The 26,037-nt window shown below is 33.5% G+C and overlaps 1 protein-coding gene across 1 annotated transcript in view; it reads left to right on the plus strand.

Moving 5' to 3' along the window:
• LOC126740950 (conserved oligomeric Golgi complex subunit 6) overlaps window positions 1-26,037 on the plus strand; it is a 67,881-nt gene that overhangs the window by 37,494 nt on the left and 4,350 nt on the right. Inside the window, exon 7 of the mRNA XM_050447149.1 lies at window positions 23,169-23,353. Coding sequence (XP_050303106.1) covers window positions 23,169-23,353 — 185 coding nt within the window. The remainder of the gene's footprint in view (window positions 1-23,168; window positions 23,354-26,037) is intronic.

Consider the following 26,037-nt stretch of genomic DNA (forward strand, 5'->3'; position numbering starts at 1 on the left):
AATAATAATTAAAGGGTCAACCGTTTGATCGATCACGTTGTCCAGATTCCAGATTTTCTCCTCCTCTTTAATGACATGCTCACGACTGCTTTTTGCCAGTTTTCTGTTAGTTACCTACTTCCTTAATGGCTATTTTTTGTCAGCGAAGAAATTCTTGATGAACACCGGTGGTTCTTGAACGGTGGTGTGGGACTGCGTGCCGTCTGCTCTGTTGCATGTTCTGATGCTCTGATTGGAGTATTTGCTGTCTAAAAAATAGAAAAATAGATTTTAAACATAAATAAAGAATCTGATTTTATAGATTTAGTTCTTACACTTTTGTTCTTTAAATACTTTTTTTTATCTACATTCACTTTTACCCGGCTTGATAATGGGAGGGTTCAAACAGATGAATTCTACTCGGTGCAAAACCAGAGTTTTTAAGAAGACTCGAATTCTCCAATAATGTTTTTAATTAATGACTTGTGGTCAATAATTTGGGCGTGGAATCTTTAGTTTTGACTAGGATCACTTACGCAGCCCCTTTTTTTATTACCATTTAATATTACCATTTACTTGCGCTCCTTAAATTAAAGATCCACTTTATTATTAAATTATACTCTTATTAAATAAATGCATTTACCTACGCGACTTTCTTTTTTTGAGATTATTAGTCAACTGATTTTAAAATAACATATTAAATTATTGCAAAAAAAAAAATGCAATTCAATAACGTGCTATTTAAGGTAAGTGCCAAAAATACTGGTTGGGATATTTTAAAAAAGCGTGTAAAAGATTTAAGAAATAAAATTTAATAAAAACTATATTTCCGTGATTACTTGGTTAAAAATTAAAACATTTAATGCAGTCATGGCACCCTATTTTAAAATGTAAGAATTATTATTTTTTTCTAAGAATATAAAACAAAAAGTAGCAAATGTCGATCCAGTCTCTTGAAAGCTCTTTAACCTTGGAGGATTTTGATTTCTCCCTTTCTCTCGAGTGTTTAATCGTTAAATTACGTTTTAGGAAAGGAACTTTTTCTCATCGGCTCATTCTATAGGCCTCCTAGAGGAGATCTACGTCATTGTGTTAATTGTTTTGACAATATTTTATCCCTTGCATGTTCACAATATGATAATCTTATTATTCTCGGTGATTCTAATGTGAAACGCTTTTCAAACAATATTTTGTTGGATTGATTTTTTGCATATGATTTGGCCCAGGTAATAAATGAGCCTACTCGTGTAGCAGCTAATACACAAACTTTGTTTGATGTGATTTTATTTTAATAAACCCACAAGTGTCCTACGTTCTTATACTCTGAATGCTGATTTTAATTTCCGATCATCATGCACTAGTTTGTGACGTCAGGATTAAGGTTGAAAATGAACAAATAAAATATATTAATATATTTTTTGACAGGAATGATTTTCTTGCTGATCTAGAAGAAATAAATTGGGATAATATTTACCATATTTATGGTTTGGGTGAAAAAGTCGAGTATTTGTCCAGCAACATTTGTCCATTATTTGAGACACATGCCCCATTTACTACCTCAAGGATTTTTAAACCTTATACTCCATGGATTACCGAAAGCGTTAAACTCTTTATAAAAGAAAAAAATAACGCGTTATCGAGATTTAAGTCTAAGAGTTTACCCGATTGGCTATTCTACAAGCAACTACAAAATTCGGTGGTGGGGATGATTAGGTGGGAAAAGAAAGCATATTTGGAACTTCATCAAAAAAGCAGCAATAGTAAAAAACTGGAAAGCAATAAAAAACCTTAGTCTCAGAAATTCTTTTAACCGTTCTATACCTGTAAACCTTCAAAATCCTGACAAAATAAATGATTATTTTTTATCAGTTTATAGCCCAGAGAGATTCGAATATTTTCTTAATCATACATTTAGTCCTGATCTCCAGTTTTCATTTCGCCTAGCAGAAATTTTAAAAATAGTTTTAGATCTTAAATTTAATGTGGTAGTGAAGTTTTGGAAAAGTTTATTTAGCCACAGATTTATGATTTCTTTATCATAAATAACATAATCCCGCAGGGCCAGCCTGGTTGCCGAAAGCGGCACAGCACCACGTTTGCCTCGTTAAAACTTACTCAAGAAATCATTGAGGTTTTGGATAGAGGTGATACTACGGCCCTCGTATTGATTGACTTTTCTAAAGCTTTCGATACGTTGGATCACAGCCTGCTTCTAGCAAAATCGACCTATTATGGATTCGATAATAATTCATTAAACTTCTTCAGGTCGTATCTTTCTGAAAGAAAGCAATTGGTGGTATTAGAAAATCAAGTTCAGTCAAACCACTCTTATATAGGTTCTGGGGTACCACAAGGATCCGTCTTGGGTCCTATCTTATTTCTAATGTACATAGCAGACATGTATAAGGTTGTTAAATATTGCAGTATTCAGGGCTTTGCGAATGATACGCAAATTTATTATTCTCTTAAAGCTGATGACGTATTGGGGAGTTGTAGTAGAATAAATGAAAATTTGTCATGTGTTTCAACTTTCTCGTCGAGCAATAATTTAAAATTAAATCCTAGCAAGTGTTCTGTAATGTGTTTCTCTTCAAAAAATAAGAAAAAAATTGTCTTGGATAATTTACATTAAGAATCTTGTGTAATTTTTGAGGAGGACTTAAGATACAAAATGCACGTTTCTGACGTTATTAAAAAATCCCATTGTACGCTAATAGAAGTATCATTAACTACAAAGTATGCAAGAAATTATGCGAGACCTTAATACTTGCTATTATGAACTACTGTAACATTGTTTATGTTCCTTGTTTAGATAAAGTCATCATTTGCAGAAGCTTCAAAATCAGTGCTGTAGATTCATTTTTAACTTGAAGAAAATATGACAGTTTCAGAAAAAATATGTACTCTTGGATGGTTGCGTGTAGAGAATCTTTATCTTCACCAGTTGGCCGTTTTCGTGCATCGATTGCTTGGTACATCCTCCCCTTCTTACCTTCGTGAAAAATTCAGTTTTTGAAGAGATGTGCATAACGTCAATCTAAGATGTATAAGTAAATTATCGGCTCCTCGTTTTCATTCTGCTTTGTTTCACAGATGTTTTCTTTTTAATGCTGGTTCGGTGTATAATGAACTTCCGAATTCACTTAAGTGCATGTCCATTGCTGGTTTTAAAGCAAAATCAAATCGCATTTTCTCATGTTACAGATGATCTCCTTATAATTTAAAGGAAAAATGTGTTAATTTTTATTTTTTTTTGGTTTTATGTCATTGCTTTTTTCCATCTCAAGATAGATTTCATGGTACATTTCATCTCACGGGTTTCCTATTATCTTTTTTCTATAACTGCTATATATGTAATTTGGTATAGTACAGATCGTGTTTTCGTTCGTTACTTATAGGAAACCGCATAGAGGCGAAATTTTGCAACGTCGCACGTGTACAGTGCCGGCCCGAGGACGGGATTAGTAAACATCTGACTTTCGTGGGAGCTGCGTTGTTTGGCGACAAAATGTCCCAAAATATTACGCGAAAATCCAGGCATTTTTAAAATATTTATTCTAATGCGGGTTTTACAGACATGACAATGTGTAAAACCCGCATAGAATTGTAATCTTAAAATGTTTTATATGCTGTGTTTTGCATAATGAAAATTAAAGCGTTATTCTAATAAAAAATAAAATATCAATTCTGATAAAAATATAATAAAAAAATCAGAAATAAAACTCTAATAAACAAACTTAACCTATAGTAAAAGCTATTTCGCACCTCCAAAAGAGTTTCAGGTAAAATTGGCACCTTTGACAATTTTATTTCGCAACTCCTCTAAATTTGTTGGCCTACTAAATTCATGCTTGTAAATGGTCTGCTTAAGGTAACCCCACAAATAAAAGTCATTTGGAGACAAATCTGGAGATCTAGGAGGCCATTTAATATAGCCAGTCCCACTAATAAGGCGGTTAGGAAAAGTATTTGTTAAAAATTATTTTACCCTAGCCGCGTTATGAGCAGGACAGCCATCTTGCTGAAAATAAACCGATCCCAGGTCTACATCAGGTAGGATTTGAATGGCAGGAAGAACTTGGTTTTGCAGCAACTCAATAAAAAATGGCCCTATAACATTGTCGCCCAAAATACCTGCCGAACAATGGAAGGATTGTGTTTGCCATGTAATGGAAAAGAAGATTCATCAGAAAACAAAATATTTTTTAAAAAATATTCGTTTTCATTTGCCTTTTCCATCATGGTTTCACAAAATTCGCCACTGGTCTTCAGGAAATATTTCCTGAGTTTTTGAGTACTTGAAACATTTGTACCCATATTTTTTCCAGATACGAGCAACAGTTTTATTGCTCATTCCCAGTTCCTCTCCAATACTTCTAGTGGACCGTGTCGAATCAAGTTCTAGGGTACTGCAAACGAAGGGGTTAGAATCATAAGGGTCTAAGTGCGTCTGCCACTGTCTTGAGATAATTAAGGTTTATTAAACAACACTTTATTAAACAACAAATTATCGAAATTTACAGCAAAAACTAACTAAAATATGTCTAACCATCGTAATCTGACACGATACCGTCGTTGTCTACATCTAGTTCTGTATTTTCTTCATCGTTAACCAGAACCGTCTTCTGACTTTTTTTCTTAGAGCTTTTCTTTCCTTTGATCTCATGTGGCATATTTAAATAAAAATCATGATAAATGGGTGGGATAAAAGGTAGAAGTTGCTTTAAATTTTCCCATTTTAGGTACGGAATCTTCAATGAAGTGGGATATAGGCTCTTAAATACTTTGTCATTTAGCGACCAAGATGGTCTTCCGGTTTTAAGCATTGAGCAGTTCTCGCTTTGATTCATAGGAATGTAAGAAGTTCTTACATTACTATACAAAAAACAAAAAAAGTTTTCTTTTTTGAATTGGAACCACACTATCTCACGCCACTTTATCGGTTTTTTTTCAGTGTCTTTTTTTTGGGTCAATCATTAGACTATTAAAATATTCAAATGAAACAAAATCAGTTTCTTGCATTTCGTACACAGTGAATTTTTTAGATGTGTTTTTTTTTTTATAATTTTGGTCCAGTCTTGTGGAACAAAAACGGACTCAAAAGTTCTTTTAACTTTCTCAATACGGCCAAATGAGCGATCGCAATCCATGTATGAATGCCCAATTTCAAAAAACCTGTGATCAACTTTTTCTAGGCAGGTAGATACACAAACAATTTTGCAATATTTTTGTTTTTGTTCTGGCCCCCACATTGATCACTATAGCAGATTAAATGGGTGACAGTACTAGGAAGACTTTTAACATACTAAAAAAAAAACAGGATAATAGCCAATGACCTACTTTTACAATATCATTTTGCAAAACTCACCTTAAGTAAGCAGAAACCTATCCTATTTTTTTTTATTTAGAATGATTTATAAAATACAATCACTTACCGGAAATATTTATGTTCCGTCTACTCATATTAAAATGCACAAAATATTTAAAAAAAAACATACAGTAAAACTCCTCTAATTCGAACTTCTTTATCTCGAAATATTCCCTAATTCGAATATTTTATACTACCAAAAAAGGTATCATCAAGTTTATATGATATTTTATCTCTATAAGTCGAATTTCTCTATCTCGAATTTTTCTATAAGTCGAAATAACGTTTAACGCACGATTCGGGCTTCGTTCGCGTTAGAGGCTACATTGATTTTTGGAGGCAGTGTTTTTAACTCTTTCCCTCTAATCTCTTATTGTTTGTGTGTACGTTGTTTAACGGTAAGTTGAGCTTATTATACGTTGTATTGGCTTTTCATTGTTTTGGCTTACATCATCTGCTTTTTGGCTAGAATTTTTTCATTTTGTGCATGCTTGTCTTAAATTCTTGCTTTCAATTAAAGTAATATGAGCGATACAGGGGGGGGGGGCGGCCCCCCCTGCCTAAGGTAAAAAGTTCAGAGGAATGTGTTGTAGGTAATGCTGGTATTCTGCAAGATTCTACAAATACCAAACTTGAAAAAGAACCAATTCTTTATTCTCAAAGTGATAATGGTCCATTTTTAGTTTATCTAGAATCCACTGAAAAAGTGGGCTTCAGTATAGGCAAGTTTAATAACATAAAAATTGCTAGAGATATCTTTAACCTGAACCTTAATGATGTTAAAAAAATTAAAAACAAAGGCCTAAATAGAATTTCCGTAGAATTCATTAATTATCAAGCAGCAAATAACTTTGTAAAAAATAAAACTTTACTCAATAAAGGGTATAAAATTTTCATTCCTTTTAATTTTGTGACATGCAAAGGGTTAGTCAGGCAGATAGATTTAGAAATAGGGGAAGGAGAACTCTTAGAGTGCTGCAAAACAAATAGTGCAGTTGAAATTCTTGAAGTCAGGAGATTGAATCGTAGAATTGTTAAAGATAAAGAAACCGTATATGAACCTACTGGGTCAGTCCTCTTTACTTTTAAGGGTGTTTGTCTTCCTAAATCTATAAATTTATATAGGCTCGAAAGACCAGTATCCATATATATATCTCCAGTAACACAGTGTTTTAGATGTTTGCGCTATGGACATACTCGACAAACTCGTACAAATTGCAAAGGCAAAGAGAGGTGTTTTACATGTGCAGAGGAAAAAAATAACAATGAAGAGGAGCACTCCTGTTGTGAAATTAAATGCTTCTATTGCAAAAACCCACACAAGTCAACAGACAAAAGCTGTCCAGAGTACACCAGACAGAAAAATATTAAGGAACTAATGGCTTTCGAAAATATTACCTTTTATGATGCTAGCGAAATCATTAAAAAAAACTACATCTCAAGAGATGAATTTGTATATCGTCCTACAGAATTCCCAAGCTTACAAAATATAACCAGACAAGACCCTTCAGAAAATACAATCCAACCATCACAGAGACGCACACAACATGCAAAAACAGCACCTATAAAAAGATCTTTTCAACAAGTTGTCACTGAAAACAATAGGAAAAAACGCATAATCCATAAGGGTTATGAAAAAAAAGCACATAATGAACATTTAATGTTTCCCAATTCAAGACCTTAAAAAGAAACTAGAGCACCCATTTTTCCACAAATTTCAGAAAATAATTTAAATACATCATTGCCTAGTACTAGTGCAGTTCACACTTATAATTTACAAGAACCTCCTTACCCTGATGATGTCAGGCATATTATTAATGCAATCTTAAACACCTCAGAACATAATAAAAGATTAATCCAAAGTATATTGTACAACCAAAACCTTGACATGGATATTGATCCCAGTTTTCAATCCGATTCAACCTAAAAGTCTACCTTGCTTCACACCCTTATGTTAAATAGAAATAAACTAAAAATTATCTGCTGGAATCTGAGAAGTTTAAATTCCAATAGGGACAATTTAATTAGCCTTGTGCATAAAGAAAGTCCCGATATTGTTTTAATAAATGAATCATGGCTAAAAACTAACGACACCTTCAATCTAAATACATATGCTACAATCAGGCAGGACAGACATGACGGTTATGGGGGAGTGGTCACCTGTATTAAAAAAATCTTATTTTTAAGGAAATCGAAACTTTTTCATCAGACAACACACAATATATAATAGTAGAGATAGGTAATTTACAAGTGGTCAACTTCTATTGTAATTCACATAACAATATATCTATTGAAGTTTTAAGTAAATTGATTTCTTATAATGCTAAAAATATAATAATCATGGGGGATTTTAACTCCCATCATCCCTTATGGGATAAAGCCACACCTAATAAAGGTGGTAGAATTATCAGTGATTTTATTCAAGATAATGGACTTGTGATTTTGAATGATGGCTCACCAACTTTGTTCCAACTAGCCCTTGCAACACCAAGTGCAGTAGATTTAACTTTGGTAAGCGGAAAATTAGCTATACAAGCGACATGGAATGTTATTAAAGACTGTGGTAACAGTGATCATTTTCCCATATGCGTTATTCTTAACGATAACGGTGATGTTAACTTACATAATAATATTGCTAGTCCTTATAATATCAGAAACTTCAAAAGGGCAAATTGGGAAGCCTATCATGATAAACTCTTAATACAGCTCTCAGATCTTAATTATAATCTGGATTATGACCAATTGATGTCTATAATTTTTGAGGTTTCTGAACAAGTAATTCCAATAAAATTGGTTGGAACACCTATGAAGAGGGGTAATCCATGGTGGGATGATGAATGTACATCTTGGGTTAGGGAAAGAAAAAATGCCATAACAAATTTTAATAATGCCCCATCTACAGAAAACTATATTATGGCTAAAAAGACAATTGCAATAACTAGGAAAAAACTAAAACATAAAAAAAAAGAAAAATTCAAACTTTTTTGTGGCACTTTAAATAGGAATTCGAGTATCACATATGTTTGGAAGAAAATTAAAAAATTTAATAACAACTCTAAAATAAGTAGATTTAATCACGTAATTTCGGATAATTTTAAGCAATCCATTTTAGACAATATGTCAGTTATAAATATAGACCCCAGTTTCAATCTGGTTCCGGCCAATGGAGATGACAATTTCTTGCTTTTTTCCTTAAATGAGTTAAACCTGGCCTTAAATAAAAAGAAATCATCTGCACCAGGTATGGATGATGTATCCTATCAAATGTTCAAATTTCTGCCCTTTAAAGCTAAACAAATTCTCTTAAATATCTACAATAAAATCCTAATGGGAGGGGAAATACCGATATCCTGGAAAAAATTCAATGTTGTTAGTATTTTGAAACCAAATAAAAACCCAATGGACCCTGACAATTATAGACCAATTGTATTGTCATCATGTGGTGCTAAAGTTTTAGAAATTATGCTCAAGAATCGTCTGGATTGGCAACTGGAACATGATCTAAAATTTTCAAATAGACAGACAGGTTTCCGTAAGGGAAAGGGCATATATGACAATATTGCATTTATCACATCTTATATTAATGATGCATTTCTTTCCTCTGAATCAGTTATAGCAGTCTTTTTAGACATAAAAGCAGCATATGATAATGTAAACATCTATAAAATGTATAATACTCTACAAAACATGGAAGTGCCCAGTCATATGTGTAATGTAATCTACAAACTTTTTACACACCGACTTCTGTATTGTAGGAGCAATAATGGGTCATTCTTGGGTCCAGTGCTGACAACTATGGGTCTTCCACAAGGCTCCCCTTTGAGTACCATCCTATTTAATATTTATATAAAAAACATTTTTGACTTAAACCTGGGGGATGCATTTGTAATAGGATATGCCGATGACTTGACAGTAATAATCAAGGGCAAAAACGTAGCTACAATGATTAATAAAATTAACATTGCCCTGGAACGCATAGATTTATATCTCCGGGAAAATAACCTATCCTTATCGATTAATAAGTGTGAAGCAATGTGGTTCACTGGAGGGAGAAAAAGTGTCACCCCACCTCCCATACAAATTAATAATTCAGTTATCCCCTTTAAACAAAACGTCAAATATTTGGGAATAGTATTGCAAGAGAATCTAAAGTGGCCACCTCACATCTTAAAAATTAAAAATAAAGCAAAAAAGTCACTGAACGTCCTAAGAGCATTGTGTAGAGTATGGTGGGGTGCAGACCCAAACACCCTCTTGACTGCCTTTTTTGCTTTGGTACAATCTCATCTAGATTTCGGTTCGATATTTTTTAAACCATGTGCAGGAACGGCTCTGAATGGATTGGACGTGGTGTTTTATGAGGGCTTACGCATATGTATGGGATGTATGCGCTCTACGCCCAGAGTGGCATTGTTAGCGGAAGCATCTATGATAGACCTAGAATACAGGAGAAAACTACTGGCTTCCAAACTAATTTCGAAATTTTTATTAATTACAAATCACCCTATTATTCAAATCATAAATAATATTAGATCTAAAATAATACATAGACCTGAGTTTTGGAATAACAATAAAACTCCATATCTAGTGACTGCATTTCAAAGCTACAGACCATACATAACCTTACTCTATAGAGGAGAAAAATTTCCATGTTACGAAATCCCCTTAAACATTCTAAGTGGGTCTCTAAAAATTATAAAATGTAACTTAAAAAAGGGAGATATCATGACAGGAAATAAATTTATAGACGAAACCAACAACTTAAAAATCCGCTATACATTTATTTATTCTGATGCTTCAAAAAAGGGCAACAGGGTGGGATTTGGCATATCTATCCCATCCTTGAACTATAGATTCTCGTCACGTTTAATAGAGATAATCATGCGGTTCATAAACATTAACCAGATTAAAATCTAAAGCTTAACTTTCCATTAACCTTGAATTGTCCTATAATCCTGCCTTAATTGCTTGTTTTAGTACATTGGTGTGGTCATATATTCCCTCTGTTGTATCACTAATATTCCTCCTGTTTTACAGCCTTAGATAGAAACAGAATACGCCTAGAGGCCCAATCATAAGTTGTATTTCCTTATCAAAGAGTTACAGTGCAGCAAAGTATCCTGAGACTCCTACATGGTCCAGAGCCAGATAAAGTAGGATCTCACACAAATCGGGCTGGCAATTGCCTTGCAGCAGAGCCATCAAGTCAACAAGACAAGACAAGACAACGTTTAACGCATTGCCGATGGCTAACTCGAATTTTGCGGGGAAGTACAGACATTTCTCTAGGAAAAAATCTGTTTGTTACATGGATTTACTATTGCATCATTTTTCTTTTTATTAGTTCAAACGAAAAAAGGCTCTCATCGTGACGTGGCGGTTTTGTGGTTACAGTTTTTTGGTGCGTATGCGAATTAAGACAATTTGTTTTTATTAAAAATAATTATGGCTAAGAGAAATTTAAAGTGCTTACCATTATGTGAGAAATTGAAATTAATTGCTGAAGTGGAAAAAGGTGAAAAGAAAAAGGATATTGCCGAACAGTTTGGGATACCACCCAATACTCTGTCAACGATCCTAAAAAACAAGGATAGACTTTTAGAAAAAAAAAAGATGATTACGCTTCAAACTGTAAGAGGAGAAGGCTTACACCTTGTGTGAATGAAGATATTGATGAAGCAATGCTTAAGTGGGTTACTACGGCACAAATAAAAATTTCCCTCTATCTGGAACTCTTATAAGAGAAAAAGCTAAGGAGTTTGCAACTGCTTTAGAGCGGAACGATTTTGCAGCTAGCATAGGATGGTTAGATAAGTTTAAAACTAGGCATAACATCGTTCAAATGTCTTTATGTGGTGAAAGTGCTTCTGCAGATTTGGCGTCTTGTGAAGAATGGCAAAAGAATGTATTGCCCACTCTGATCGGTCAATATGATAAGGATGATATTTTTAAGGCTGATGAAACAGGAGTTTTCTTTAAATGTTTACCCAACAAAACACTAGCATTTAAAGGACAAAAATGCCATGGTGGCAAAAACAGCAAGGAACGAATTACAGTTATGGTTGGAAGTAATATGAGTGGGACTGAAAAGCTTAGGTTGCTAATCATTGGTAAGTCAAAGAATCCACGTTGTTTTAAGGGCATTAAATCATTTGCAGTAGACTATGAGTTTAATAAAAAAGCATGGATGACAAGTGAGATTTATGAAAAATGGCTATTAAAGCTTGATAAGAAATTTGCAGCCCAAAGAAGAAAAGTTTTACTATTCGTTGATAATTGTCCTGCACATCCCAAGTCTGTTGAATCTAAGTTAAAAAATATTAAACTTGAATATTTTCCGCCTAACCTTACGTCAATCTTACAACCCATGGATCAAGTAATTATAAAAAATTTGAAGCAACATTATAGGAAGCGGATTGTTATGAAAGTTTTAGCCCATATGGAAGTGACAACTCCTACAACTGTGACGAAGATCTACAATCTTCTACCTACAATCATTTGACGCAATTCAAGATCTTAATAAAACGTGGACTCTGGACGTAAAAGAACAAACCATTGCTAATTGCTTTAGAAAAGCAGGATTTGTTAAAGATAAAGTTCAACAAGATGCTGATAACTGGGACGAGGATGACCTTGTTCCATTATCTGAATTAAAAACCCTGTGGACCTTATACAGAAGGGCTATAAACATGAGTGATGTTTCATTTGAAGACTATGTGACGATTGATGATAATGTACAAACAACAGGTTTTCCAACTGATGAAGAGATCCTAGAAAGCGTAATAGAAAATCTTGTTCCAAATAAAAAAGGTAGGCTAGTCTAGATTATGCCTTTTTAGATTGTAAGAATTGTTTTGTATTGTTTCAGACCCTGAAGAAAATGAAGATGATGGCCAAAGCGAAGGTGAGACTGTTCCGACACCTACAATTGACGAGACGATTTCTGCTATTGAAAAGATAAGATGTTTTATTTTATCCAGAGAAAATATTCCATATGAAATACACAATTCTTTAAATTTATTAGAAGATTTTATAGATAAGGAAAAATGGACCAATTTCACACAAAAAAAAACTGACTTCTTTAAAAAAAATTTATAAACATATTGATATGCATACATATTATGTAACACATACAACATACAAAATTTTAGTTTTATACGAAGAAAATACTTTTTTTGGTACTAATAAACAATAACCCCTTAATTAGGCGTTTTTTTCTGTAAGTCGATTTTTCCATAAGTCAAATTTTTTAGTCTGTGCCTTGAAGATTCGAGTTAGAGAAGTTTCACTGTAATAGCCGGTATACACGTGTCAATAACATTGAATATATGTTACAAAACTTTATAATAAAATTTAGAGGCAAACAGATCCAAGTGCGCTTAGATCCCTTTGACTCTAAGAATTAACATAATAAAATTTAGTACATTTTTTGGTTGGATAATAGATGGCGCCAAATGTTTGAGAATCACTTGGATCTCTTTGCCACCAAATAAACACTACATTTAACTATGCAAACATGGGTCTAACTAATATTTTTTTAAACTGTCACTTAGACCCTTATGATTCTAACCCCTTCAAACCATTTCTTCCCGCCGTTCTATATCCTGGACCACTTCAACAGGGGTTCTTGACGTTTTGTGTGGAATTTTTTACAACCTTGAAGACAAAAAGATGTCTCAAAATTTGTAACCACATTTAAAACCGTTTTTGCACAAGGAATCGGTCTATTCTTAAATGTCACTGAAAAAAATCTCTACATTGTACTGCCGAATTGCCTCCATAAAACCATTTAATTAATTGAACTCTTTCGGAAGGGGTATAAACAGCCATAGTGAAAAAAACACGAAAATAACGCTCAAAAATTATTAATGCAACGTGCAGTAATACAGCAGAGTGAGGTCTGCTGACTCCCGGCAAAGATAATGTTAGGAACTAAACGATATTTATTTTTTTTATATTATTAACCATTTATATTTAATAAGTCCATATTAATGTGTGCTCTACGTGACAACGTCGAAAATGTTTGTGACGGCCGGCCGTGTAGGCGTTATGAGAGTCTCGTCCCTGTCTCGGTAGCGTTAGCGTCATCTCATCTTTTAAGTCTAATAAAACTCAGGGAGTTTAAGAATCCATTATCGGCTGCGCACCCTTTTGTCGATCCTATCATGTGTTGTGCCTTTGTTAAATAAATATGGTCCTTCAAGCATACATTAGTTGTTAGTTTACTTCTCAAACCTGTGCGAGAAAACTACGACCCCACATTGGCCTTCGACCAATAACACCTCTACAAATGTCTTTGAGTAGGTGTTGCTTCGACCCGCATAGAAACCAGCAGCCAGCAGAAATCAAATTCAGGCTTCAAGACATGGTATGGTGACGTGGTTCCATTTTGATATTGATGTGCAGCTAAAGCTTAAGGTCAGTCCTTCTATTCCTTAAATTCTCAAACCCCATCAATCAACAATCATATTAAATCCTTCTGTTTTTAATTAAAGCTATTTCAAAGCCATATAAGGGTTAATAATAAGTAATCGTTGTCTTATGCAACAAAAAGCAAACTTGCATGATTTATTAGGTACATAAAACCTTTGTTTTATTAAACATAAATATACAGTGAGTCGATGGGGCTTTGTTGTATAAATATAAATGACGTATGTGTATAAATACAGTAAATTAATAAACAAAAACAATTCATAGGCTAAACTCAGTGTGAGTAAAGGTCACAGGTATAGCCAAAGCGCATATATATTCATATACATATTTTTGCCAAATTTTATTATAAATAGGAAGTAGCGTTTCATAAAAAGCTCACATTTAAAAAAAAAAAAAATTAAAAAAAATCTAGCAGTCAGGGTTGGAGCATCATCGGCGTATTTGTACTAAAAATACTACAACAAGCAAGGAGAGTAAAGGTGGGTATTTTATTACTTAATTGTTCTATAATAAAGACCCTTGTGTGTTTATTTATTTATACCCCTTTTTTTGCTTGATCTTTTATTTATTTATTAGTCCCACGCTTGTGAATCTTTTGAGCATTTTTAATCCGTTTTTATTTAAAAAACAACAAAATGTCTACCGCAGGAAACGCTCCCGAATTTGACATTCAACGTCTTAAAAAAGAAAGATCGGTACTTAAAAGTGAAATGACCAGATTCGAGACATGTTTAGACGAATTTTACCAGAAAAATCGTACTAAAATTTACTTAGATTCGCGAATGAATAATTTTCAATCGATACTGGAAAGATTTATTAAAATACAAAGTGAGTTTGAAGATTTACTTCTTAGTGATTTTCCAATCGACTATAATGAAGCTGCGCAACTAGATGAACGAGATAATTTCGAATCACGATATTACGATGCTCTTGAAAGAGCAAAGAAAATATTGCTTACATTTGAACGTGTTAGCCCTGTTGCCTTTCATACAAACATAAATCCGACGGACACTTCCCGTCATTCAATTCAAATTCCTAACGAATCAAGCGAGTCCCAGCTGGTTCCACCGCGCCCGTCCGCGTCAGCAGTTCCGCTTACGCGGCTCTCTGTTGACCATCCGCCCGTACTGTGGCAAGGGGTAGAAGGGGAGAACGTGAACGCTGTAACGGAAACTGTTTATTCTTCCGCAATACCAACGATGACGGCGGCGGCGTTGCCAAGCGTATTATTAAATCTACCACAGCTCGCGATTCCGAAATTTAGCGGATCGTACGGGGATTGGCAGCGTTTTAGAGATTTATTTACCGCGATCGTGCATAATAACAGAACAATTGCTGATGTTCAGAAGTTTTATCATTTAGAGAGCGCTTTACAGGGTGAGGCAAAGAATGTTATTGCTTCTTTATTGCCCACAGATGCGAATTATCAGGTTGCTTGGGATTTAATTACACGTAGGTATGAAAATAAAAAGGTGTTAATTAATGCACATATTAAAGAAATTGTAGATTATCCGTCGATAAATAAAGAATCGCATCGACAATTAAGAACATTTTTAAATAATTTTCTAAAAAACTATCGCTCTTTAGATAACTTAGGAGAAAATGTCGTGGATTGGAATACGCTTTTAATTCACATTTTAAGCTCAAAACTAGATCAAAACTCTAAAAGAGAATGGGAAGTTTTTTCCAAAAACATAAATTCTCCTACGATTAATAATTTTATCGACTGTATGGAACAAAGATGTCAGCTTTTAGAAGCTCTAGACACAAAAACTCTTTCAAATGTGCCTGTTTGGCCTAGCACTAATAAGGCTTCAAAGTCATTTGTTACAAATACAAATAATTACATACCAAAGTGTCAATTTTGTAAAAGTTCTCATTCAATTTTCCTTTGTGACAAATTTAAAAGTTTACCCATTAATGATCGCTATATACAAGTTAAAAAATTAAGGCTTTGTACAAACTGCTTACGATACGGTCATAAAACATCTGAATGTAGAGGATCGGTTGTAGAATTTGCCAACAAAAACATTCCACACTGTTGCATCAATCACGCGGTTATAAAAATGAAAATAACGCTTGCGCTGTACCAAATGAAGAGCCCAGTTCTTCTCAAGTTTTAATATCTAAAGATATTTCTGGTGGCGAATCGTTTTATTCTTCGGAACAGGAAACTTGTGCAAACATTGTAAATCACGTGATGGCAAATTCGTGTCAAAATTCCATGGGTTCGTTTAATCTTTTATCCACTGCTGTTGTTAATGTAAAAAATAATATTGGGGAGTTTGTACCTTGTCGATTGTTGTTAGACAGCGCTTCTCAATCAAATTTTGTAACAAAGTCTTTAATTAAAAAACTAAATATTGACACTAAACCGGTTGATATGCCTATAATAGGTATTAATCAAATACAATCGAATATAACTGAAAAAACCGATTTACAAATATTTTCAAGACACACTAAGTATAATACTAAACTAGTATTTTATGTCTTACCTACCATTACTAATATGTCTCCACAAATTTATTTTGATACTTCAAATCTTAAGATTCCTTCCGAGTTAACTTTAGCAGATCCCGAGTTTAATATACCTTCTAATATTGATATGCTATTGGGAGTTGAAGTCTTTTACGAATTACTCTCTGTTGGTCAAATTAGACTAGGAAAGGGTCTACCTATCCTACAAAAAACTTTATTTGGGTGGATAGTGGCAGGTCAAGTTCCTTCTAAAGGACAGACATTTAAAGCTGATGCTATGTTGTCACATTGCTATTTTATCCAAAATCCTAAAGAAAAAGAGACTTTTGATTTAGAAAAATTTTGGTCGGTAGAAAAGGTAGCACCTAATCCTCGTTCTAAAATGACCAATCAAGAGATAGAATGCGAAAATCATTTTTGCGAAACCACAACTCGCGATGAGAGTGGTAGATTTATCGTAAAGTTTCCCTTAAAGGAAAATTATTTGGATTTAGGAAATACGGAAGAAACCGCGATAAACAGACTTTACGCGATCGAAAGACGATTGTCTAAAAACAAAATTCTTGACGTGGCATATAAAGGTTTTATGAAGGAATATTTACAATTAAATCACATGTCAGAAATTTCTAGAGACTTTAAATCGGAGACACCAATTTACTATATACCGCATCACAGCGTAGAAAAACCAGAAAGCACTACAACAAAACTCCGCGTAGTGTTTGACGCGGCTTGTAAATCCTCACCTAATAATCTGTCATTAAATAATGTCCTAAAAATAGGTCCGACTATACAGTATGATTTATTTTCACTGCTTGTTAGGTTTAGAAAACATAACATTTGCCTAATTGGTGATCTCGCGAAAATGTATAGGCAAATATTAATTGATAAAAATGAAAGAAATTTGCAACGAATTGTTTGGCGTGAATCGCCAGATCAAAAAGTGAAACATTATCAACTTAATACAGTCACTTACGGGACTGCATCGGCGTCTTATTTGTCCACGCGGTGTCTTAAACAAATATCAATCGATACGAAAGATGAATTTCCTTTGGAGAGTGAAATAATAGGCTCCGATTTCTACGTGGATGATTGTATCACGGGCGTTAATGATGTTCAATCCATGATAACTCTAAGAAAGAATCTTTGTGAAATTTTGTCCAGATATGGTTTTGATCTCCGCAAATTTCAGTCAAATAGTTCTGAAGTCCTTAAGGAAATAAACTCAGATGACCAGGGTTACTCAAAATACACAATCACCAATGGTTCAAGTGTAAAAACCTTAGGAATTTCATGGATCCCTTCTCAGGACGTATTTGAATATAACTCACAATCTTTTTCCAATAATTCTGCATCAGTTACGAAAAGAAGCATTCTAAGCTTTGTGGCTAAGATTTTTGACCCCTTGGGTATGTTGGGTCCTCTTACTATAAGAGCCAAATTAATCATACAAAAGTTATGGGTCCTAAAACTTGATTGGGATGAGGAAATTCCTCCCCACCTTCTTGACGAGTGGTCAGACTTTAGTGACGAATTGTCTCAAGTGGGTATGATGCATATAAATCGACACGTTCTTGTCAAAAATCCTAAGGTATTAGAACTGCATGGCTTTTCGGATGCCAGCGAGCGTGTTTATGCGTGCTGCATCTATTTGCGCTCTATAGATTTTGATGGTACCACAGCTTCACATTTATTGTGCGCAAAATCACGCGTAAGCCCATTGAAATCCATCAGTTTGGCAAGGCTCGAATTACTGGGAGCTTTGCTACTGTCTCGATTGCTTGTAAAGTGTTTGGAAGCACTTAAAATCAATATTAATGGAATCTTTTTGTGGACAGACTCCACAATCGTCTTATGTTGGCTATCTAGAGAACCAAGGTCCTGGAAAACCTTTATTTCTAATAGGGTTGCCGAAATACAGCAGCTTACTAAAATAAAGTGCTGGAATCATATTCCGTCTCAATTAAATCCTGCGGATATAATTTCTAGAGGCTCTAGTCTAAGGGATTTAATTGTATCAGATCTTTGGTTGCATGGACCTGATTTTTTACGTGATCCTCAATACTGGCCAATTAACTCCCATATCTCAAATTTTTCCCATGTAACAGACGTTTCAGAGGTAAAGACCTGTCTTAAGGTCGACGTAGTAGACTTTGACACATTTTCGCGATATTCAGATCTTTATAAATTGATTCGTGTCACTGCATTTTTAATGAGGTTTTTCAATAATATAAAATATCCTTTACAGAGACAAACTGGACGTTTATCAATTTCTGCAGTTGACAATAGTTTTAAGTGCTTAATTAAGTTAGCTCAGAAACAGTCATTTCAACTTGACCTGCAACATCTACAGAAACATGGTACTGTTTCTCATAAAAGTAAACTTAAGTGTCTAGCTCCCTTTTTGGATGCAGACAACATTATAAGGGTTGGGGGTAGATGCCAAAATTCAAACGAATTGAGTTATGATGAAAGACATCAAATACTATTACCATCCAAACATGACTTGACTAACTTAATCATAGACTTCGAACACAAACGATCTCTTCACGCGGGTATTCAAGGAACACTATCACACGTTAGGCAAAAATTCTGGCCTTTAAAGGGCAAGCAAGTAGTTAGAAACTTCGTTAGAAAATGTGTAATTTGCTTTAAGGTTAACCCCCATAGCGAAATATCTCCCAAGATGGGCGTTTTACCGGGAGCTCGCGTAACGATTGCGCGACCTTTTTTACATGTTGCGGTCGATTATGGCGGGCCTTTCGAGTTAAAGGATAGCAAAACCCGGTCAAATAAAGTGATAAAGGGATACGTTTGCGTTTTCGTTTGCTTAGCCTCAAAGGCGTGTCATATCGAGCTAGTTACAAATCTCTCCAGTGACGGTTTTCTTGCGATGCTCAAAAGATTTATCTCTCGTCGGGGATTCTGTACTGATATATACTCCGATAATGCTACCAACTTTGTGGGCTGCAACAACGAAATGTTAAATATACGAGGTCTCATCGAATCATCACAGTTTCAAAATTATTTAATTCAGTCAAAAATTAATTGGCATTTTCAACCTCCTCGTACACCCCATTTTGGCGGCTTGCACGAAGCAGCTATTAAATCATGCAAGCATCACTTAAAAAGAATTTTGAACGGCGTTAATCTCAATTATGAAGAGTTTTATACCCTTATATGTCAAATTGAAGCGGTTTTAAATTCAAGACCTCTCATTCCTATGTCTTCCGATCCCTCTGACCTACAAGCCCTCACTCCAGCACATTTATTAATTGGAGAAGCATTAACGGCCGTGCCTGAAAGAAACTTGCTGGAGGCGAAGACGAACTACAGTAAGCGATATCTCCTTGTTCAACAAATGGGACAGCACTTTTGGAGTAGGTGGACAAAGGAGTACCTGAATCACCTACAGCAAAGAAATAAATGGTACCAGAGCGAGGGGCAGAGGCAAATTAAGATTGGCGATTTGGTGCTGCTGAAAGAGGACAACGTACCACCTATGGTTTGGCCTATGGGTCGAGTTGTCCAAGTCCACCCCGGCCAAGATGGTACTGTCAGAGTGATCAGCGTCAGAACCCGAAATGGAACATTTAAAAGAGGCATTTGTCGAGTAATTCCAATGCCTAGTCCAGAAGATGAAACTAAAGACTAAAAGGACATTCTGTGAATGTGAATTTAATATTAAGATATTAATCTGTTTAAAATTAAAACTAATATTATAATTTAGGTTAAATCTATCTATAAGTATGAATTTTAGATTTAATTTCTTTTTCGTGTCCATGGGGTTGGGTAGGATACTTACCTAGATGTTTAGAAGTGTTTAGTACTACCTTAACCAATAAGTAGTTTAATTGTATTGATTTTGTTGAAAGTCATAGCCTTTCAAGAGGGGGACTATGTTAGGAACTAAACGATATTTATTTTTTTTATATTATTAACCATTTATATTTAATAAGTCCATATTAATGTGTGCTCTACGTGACAACGTCGAAAATGTTTGTGACGGCCGGCCGTGTAGGCGTTATGAGAGTCTCGTCCCTGTCTCGGTAGCGTTAGCGTCATCTCATCTTTTAAGTCTAATAAAACTCAGGGAGTTTAAGAATCCATTATCGGCTGCGCACCCTTTTGTCGATCCTATCATGTGTTGTGCCTTTGTTAAATAAATATGGTCCTTCAAGCATACATTAGTTGTTAGTTCACTTCTCAAACCTGTGCGAGAAAACTACGACCCCACAGATAATACTACTACGGGTAGTAGTATTATCTTTGATATTGTATAATTCGTAGTAGTATTATCTTTGCTCCCGGTTCAAAAAATAAAAACGAAAAATTCCGCCGCCTGCAAGCCGCAACCAAGCAGTGTTGCCATTATTTTGGGTAATACGTAGCTCACGATAACACGATCTGTATATTTCATGTAATTAGAGGTTAAGTTGATTAGCCCTAGGCTAGACTTCGCCTTTGTACATTTTGGTATAATAAAGACATTATTTATTTATTTATTAAATGCGGTATCATTGTTCTCGAAATATTATTTTCTATCGAAATACCTAATAATATACCAAACGTTTCTTTTAAATATGAAAAAAGATGGAAAACAAGTGAATATGTCAAAAGATGCTTATAACTATAACTTATAACCATTCTATTGATATACAAAATTTTATTTGTTTATGTTGAAAAGTAAAAAAAGGTTATAAAGTGTTCCTTTTTTCCTGTGTCACCCAATTTATTAATTAGTAGCAACAGTTTAATATACAGGATGTCTAAATATTTTAAAGAAATTCACGAACATGTTTTTTTTGACAAAATTAAGCAAAAAAGTTTCTATAAACATGGGTCTTAAACGTGTTTTTGACTTTGGGAGTGATTTATTATATGGTGGTAAAGTTAACAGAAAAACATTTTTTGTTCCTAAATTGCAAATTTCATATTAAAAATGCAATAAAAGTAATAATTATTAGCATAAAGGAAATAATTCTTGATTAACCTACTCAAATCTCAGCGATGTATCCATGGTTTTTATTTTTTTATGCAAAAACCATGCATCTAGCAAAAGAAGGCAAATGAAATAAAGATTTAAAAATATTTTTTAATATAAGAAAAACCAATGGCGTACTATTTTTTTACAAACGTATTCAGCTGAAAGCCCGCATGCACTATTAAAATTTAAATTGAATATTAAAATTTGAAAGGCTATGGATACATAGAAACTGCCTACCAATTGTTACAAAAATATCTACAGGGATATTAAAGTTATCACCTATGTTTATAAAAACTTTTTTGCTTAATTTCATCCAAAGAACACGTTTTTGAATTTTGTCACATTATTAAGCTGTAACTTTTTTATTTTTAAATATAATTTTTTTTAAGAAAATGTATTTTTAATAGTTATAGAACCACTACCCAAAATTACATAAAAAAACCACCCCCGACAAATTCATCCCCTAAAAACCACGTCAACTTTTTTTTCAAATAGCACCACCATTATTTCTTCTGTTTGGAATACTTATAAAATTATTAATTCAATTTCATAAAAAAACATGTGTTAACATACAACATAAGGAATTTTTAAATTTAAAAATTTTAAAATTAAATTGTTTCTGTTGCAAAAATGAAAATAGCAAGTTTCTTTTTGAATTCAATTTATTTTTTATTAATTATTTTAACATCGTATTAATCTGTTTTACAAAATTGAAATCTATTATTATCAGCTTCCACGCAAGCTTCATATCGCCGAAAGATTTCTCTTGTGCAAGTTGCAGTAATGTACTGCTCCCATGAGTAATTGTTCGACAGGCTTTTTAAGAAAACGTTCTCGATAAACCATTTCTATTTCGCGACCATTTTTTCTATACTCTCCGTAAATAAGAAGCATATCGACATATTCAGTTGGAGTAAAAAGTTTTGGCATTGTGCAAGACAATAGCAAAGTTAATAAGCGGAAACTATGGAACTAAAATGTGTAGGACCTATACAAAAAGGCCACAAATCTGAATATTAGAACACGAATACGAAAACGGATATTGCCAATTTAAAGAATGCATGTATTTGGCCATAATTTTTTTTATAGATAATACATTTAAAAATGCTTTATACCTAAATATATATTTTTATACTGATGACCAAGTTAAATTATTTGTTTACAGATTCAAAAATACGCTATGCCGCTGATAATTTTTAACTAGTGTCAATAGTGTTTGGAGCGTTATTGGCAAATACTCTTGTTCTTTTTAACTTGTTTGAATTACTTAAATAAAATACTAATAACTTGAAGATTTGCTAAAGTTTTTAACAAACGCATGAGTAAACTAATAAGAAAATCAATAAAAGATATTCTGTGCCTTTCGTTGATATTAACACATAATTTTTTTAGAAGAAATAATGGTGGTGCTAAAAAAAAGAAGGAGTGGTTTTTATGGAACGAATTTGTTGGAGGTAGTTTTTTTAAGTAATTTTGGGTAGTGGTCCTATAATTATTAAAAAAACATTTTCTTAAAAATTTTTATATTTAAAAATAAAAAAGTTACAGCTTGTGACGTTGATTTTGGAACACCCTGTATAGATTAGTGGCATAATTAGTTATAGCTAAGCCACTAGTTGCTGAAAAAAAGTAAATAAACATCTAAAAAGTGTGTCTATACTATCTTAGACACACACTCGGTCCAGGAATGTCTCCTTACCTCCTTCAAATTATAATATATCATTAGGAAATACGCTGTATATCCGTGTAGAATTTTTTTTGACACGTATCTTTTGTTTGTCTGAAAATGTTGTTTTTGTACTTTTATGGATGACTCTGTGAATCACTGCAGAAATATTTTGTTTTTACCGAAATTTGTGCATATTTATAATATTTGAATTTTCGATTAAATTAGAATTAGTTATTATAATAATACTAATATTTTAGGAAGGGAAATAGATATGGTAAAAATAGCAGGTACGATCTTAGAACCTTTATTAAGGGCAGTAAATGAACAGGCTTCCCGTCTGCCTCCAACTGACATGGCAGTTTATCTCTTAAATTGCATGTACTCGATGTCTACATGCCTTAGTATGTTCGAATTTATGGAAGAGCAGCTAGAAAGGCTCCAAGTAAGTAAATAATAACATAAGACAAGATTAGACTTTTTAGTTGCCCTTAATTATTTAGTCCGTGCATATTACTTCTACATTTTCCAGGATAATTAATTGTAATCAAATAGGTCAATCCTTAATTAAACAAATTACTAACTCAAACTTAAAAGCTGGCCATTGAAACAAAAAAAAGTTTAGAAGGAAACTAAAGCATTTTATTAAATTTAAAACTTTTTTACTAAAAATTTCTTCTTTCAACTTGTCTACAAATGATTAAATGTGTTTTATTGCTCTATCGCGGAAGTGCTATCTCAGCTCAAACTTCTACCAAATACCTTCGAATCTAATAGGTAAGAGGGTCCCTAATTCAGTTTTCTTGGCGCCAGTAGATATTCCTGAAATTAAAGAAACCCTTAAACTGTTCAAAAATAAAAATTCTTCTGACTATGATGACATCTCGATCAGGATCGTTCTTCACCTTAGCGATGCTGAGCTTCAGCTACTCATGTGTGCCATAAACGTCTCTTTTAAGAAAGGTGAATTTCCCAGCATTCTTAAGCATGCCTCGGTTGTGCCTCTTTATGAAGAGGTTTTCGCCCAATTTCTCTTTTTCCTTCCCTAGGTAAGCTAATAGAGCGGCTTGTTAAGAAGAGAGTTCTTACATTCATCAGTGCAAATTAAATCCTTTCCAGTTCTCAATTTGGCTTTCAAAGTGGAATAGCAACTTTTGATGATATTTTCTCTGTTCTAGAAGATATTTATATAAGCACAAATGCAAACTTTATTTCAGCAGTAATTTTATGTGAATTGTAAATCTTGAAGCTTATAATTGCTTCAAGTCTTACTTTTGCGATCGTAGGCAGTCAGTAGGAGGCAGCCTATGGAGGAAAAACCTTCGTGTCATTGCAGAACAGTTGTGGAGTACCTCGGGACTCCATCCTTGCCCTCCCCCTCTGTTTTTGATCTATATTAACGATCTCGCCTCTATTCAGATCGGAGGCGGTATTAGGCTTTTTACTATCGTTTGCATGGAGGTAGTGTTGTGGTACTCAAACAAATGATTAATACTGACTTACTTTCGATAAGAGCTTGATGTAATAGTAATAAACTGTCCTTTAACATGCCAAAATAATATGTTAAACTTCAAATGTTATCTAGCTAATATTTTTTTAAACTAGTATAATCAAATACTACCCGCTGTAAGTGCTAAATTCCTGGGTCTCACAATTGATGATAATTTAAAATTTGAGCACACATCAGGGAACTTATTTACCTATTTACCTTACAGAAACTGGTTCCAAGGTTCATGTTTAAAATGTCTTTTAGGCAGTCTTGAAAGCAATTTTAATCTCACAAAACATCCTAACTCTACCATGCTTGTATTTGCTTGAAAGTGCCTAATCTATAGGAAGCATTCCAATTCACTCGACCACATCTTGCAAGGCAAGTGAGTAATATTCGATTACAGATTCCTAGGAGCACTTTGATGAAAAAGTATTTTATTTACTTTGTAAGAAAGCCTTTAATCATCTTCCTTTAGGCATTAGGTCTTCGAATAAAAATATTGCTTTTGGGGAAAGTTTATTATGATGTTGCTGAATTCCTTAATAATGCTCTGTGATGCGGACTATACCATTCTAATGAGTTGTATATTTGTTTTCCCTTTTTAAGATATTACAGACCTGCCCCTTTATCTCTTTATCTCTCGCTGATATGATTTTAATTTGCTTGTCTTTATTTAATGTATTTTTTTTATAATAAAGCGTTTTTTGATTTGAATTAAATGTGTATATTTTTTTAATTTAGTATAAAAAGATATTAAATTGCTCAAAATGATTGCCGCGTTTTTTGAATAGTAAGAGAGTTGCATCTGTTAAGTAAGTTAATAAAAATATACACACTTAGCAAAAACAGTTTTTTAATTATTAAAATACTTTACTTTTGTTCCAAACTATTAACTTTTTTTATTTTTATGGCCATAATTATTAAATTTCAGTTAAATATCAGGTTTTTTGGGTATTTATTTAAAACGAATGCTTAGTCTTATACATCATTTTAAAGTTATGGTAATAACTATTAGAAGATAATTAAATAATAAAAAGAAAAAGTCTAATTTTGTTTTTAAGAACGTCAATCAATTTTACGCAAAAGAACTTTTTCAAAGCAGTTTTTATCTTCTATCATATACTGGATGCGACAATGATAGCACGGTAAAAAGTAAAATTTTGCATTTTCACCTTGTATGTCAGAGAGAAAATATGTTAGCTTAGTTCTGTTTGCAGCATTAGTTTCACAAAGAAGTAGCAGGGATTCGCGAAAACGGTTAAGATTTTTCTTTAAAAATAAAAGACATATCCTGCAAGTACAACCAAAATGCGATAGGTATACACTACTACAGTCTTTTTATCGATGTTTCCTCAACTTTTTTAAAGAAAATAAATGATTTTAAGTAATATAAAAATAATGACTTGATTTATTATTCAAACTTAGTGATTATTATGTACTAAATTAGTCTACCTAAATTCCCAGTTACTAGAGTCTACCTGACTGCCTTCTTATTATTCCTCTAATTTTCGCTCCTGAAAACACATCATTCTCAGTAAAAGTTTCTGGAATCATCATGAGAACTTTTAGTAAGTTATCTGATTGTGCTTTTACGTAGTCTTGATTAGTCATAGTAGTATTTAAAATAAAAAAAAATT

The sequence above is a fragment of the Anthonomus grandis genome, chromosome 10 (genome assembly GCF_022605725.1).
Source record: "Anthonomus grandis grandis chromosome 10, icAntGran1.3, whole genome shotgun sequence".
Taxonomy (NCBI): Eukaryota; Metazoa; Arthropoda; class Insecta; order Coleoptera; family Curculionidae; genus Anthonomus; species Anthonomus grandis.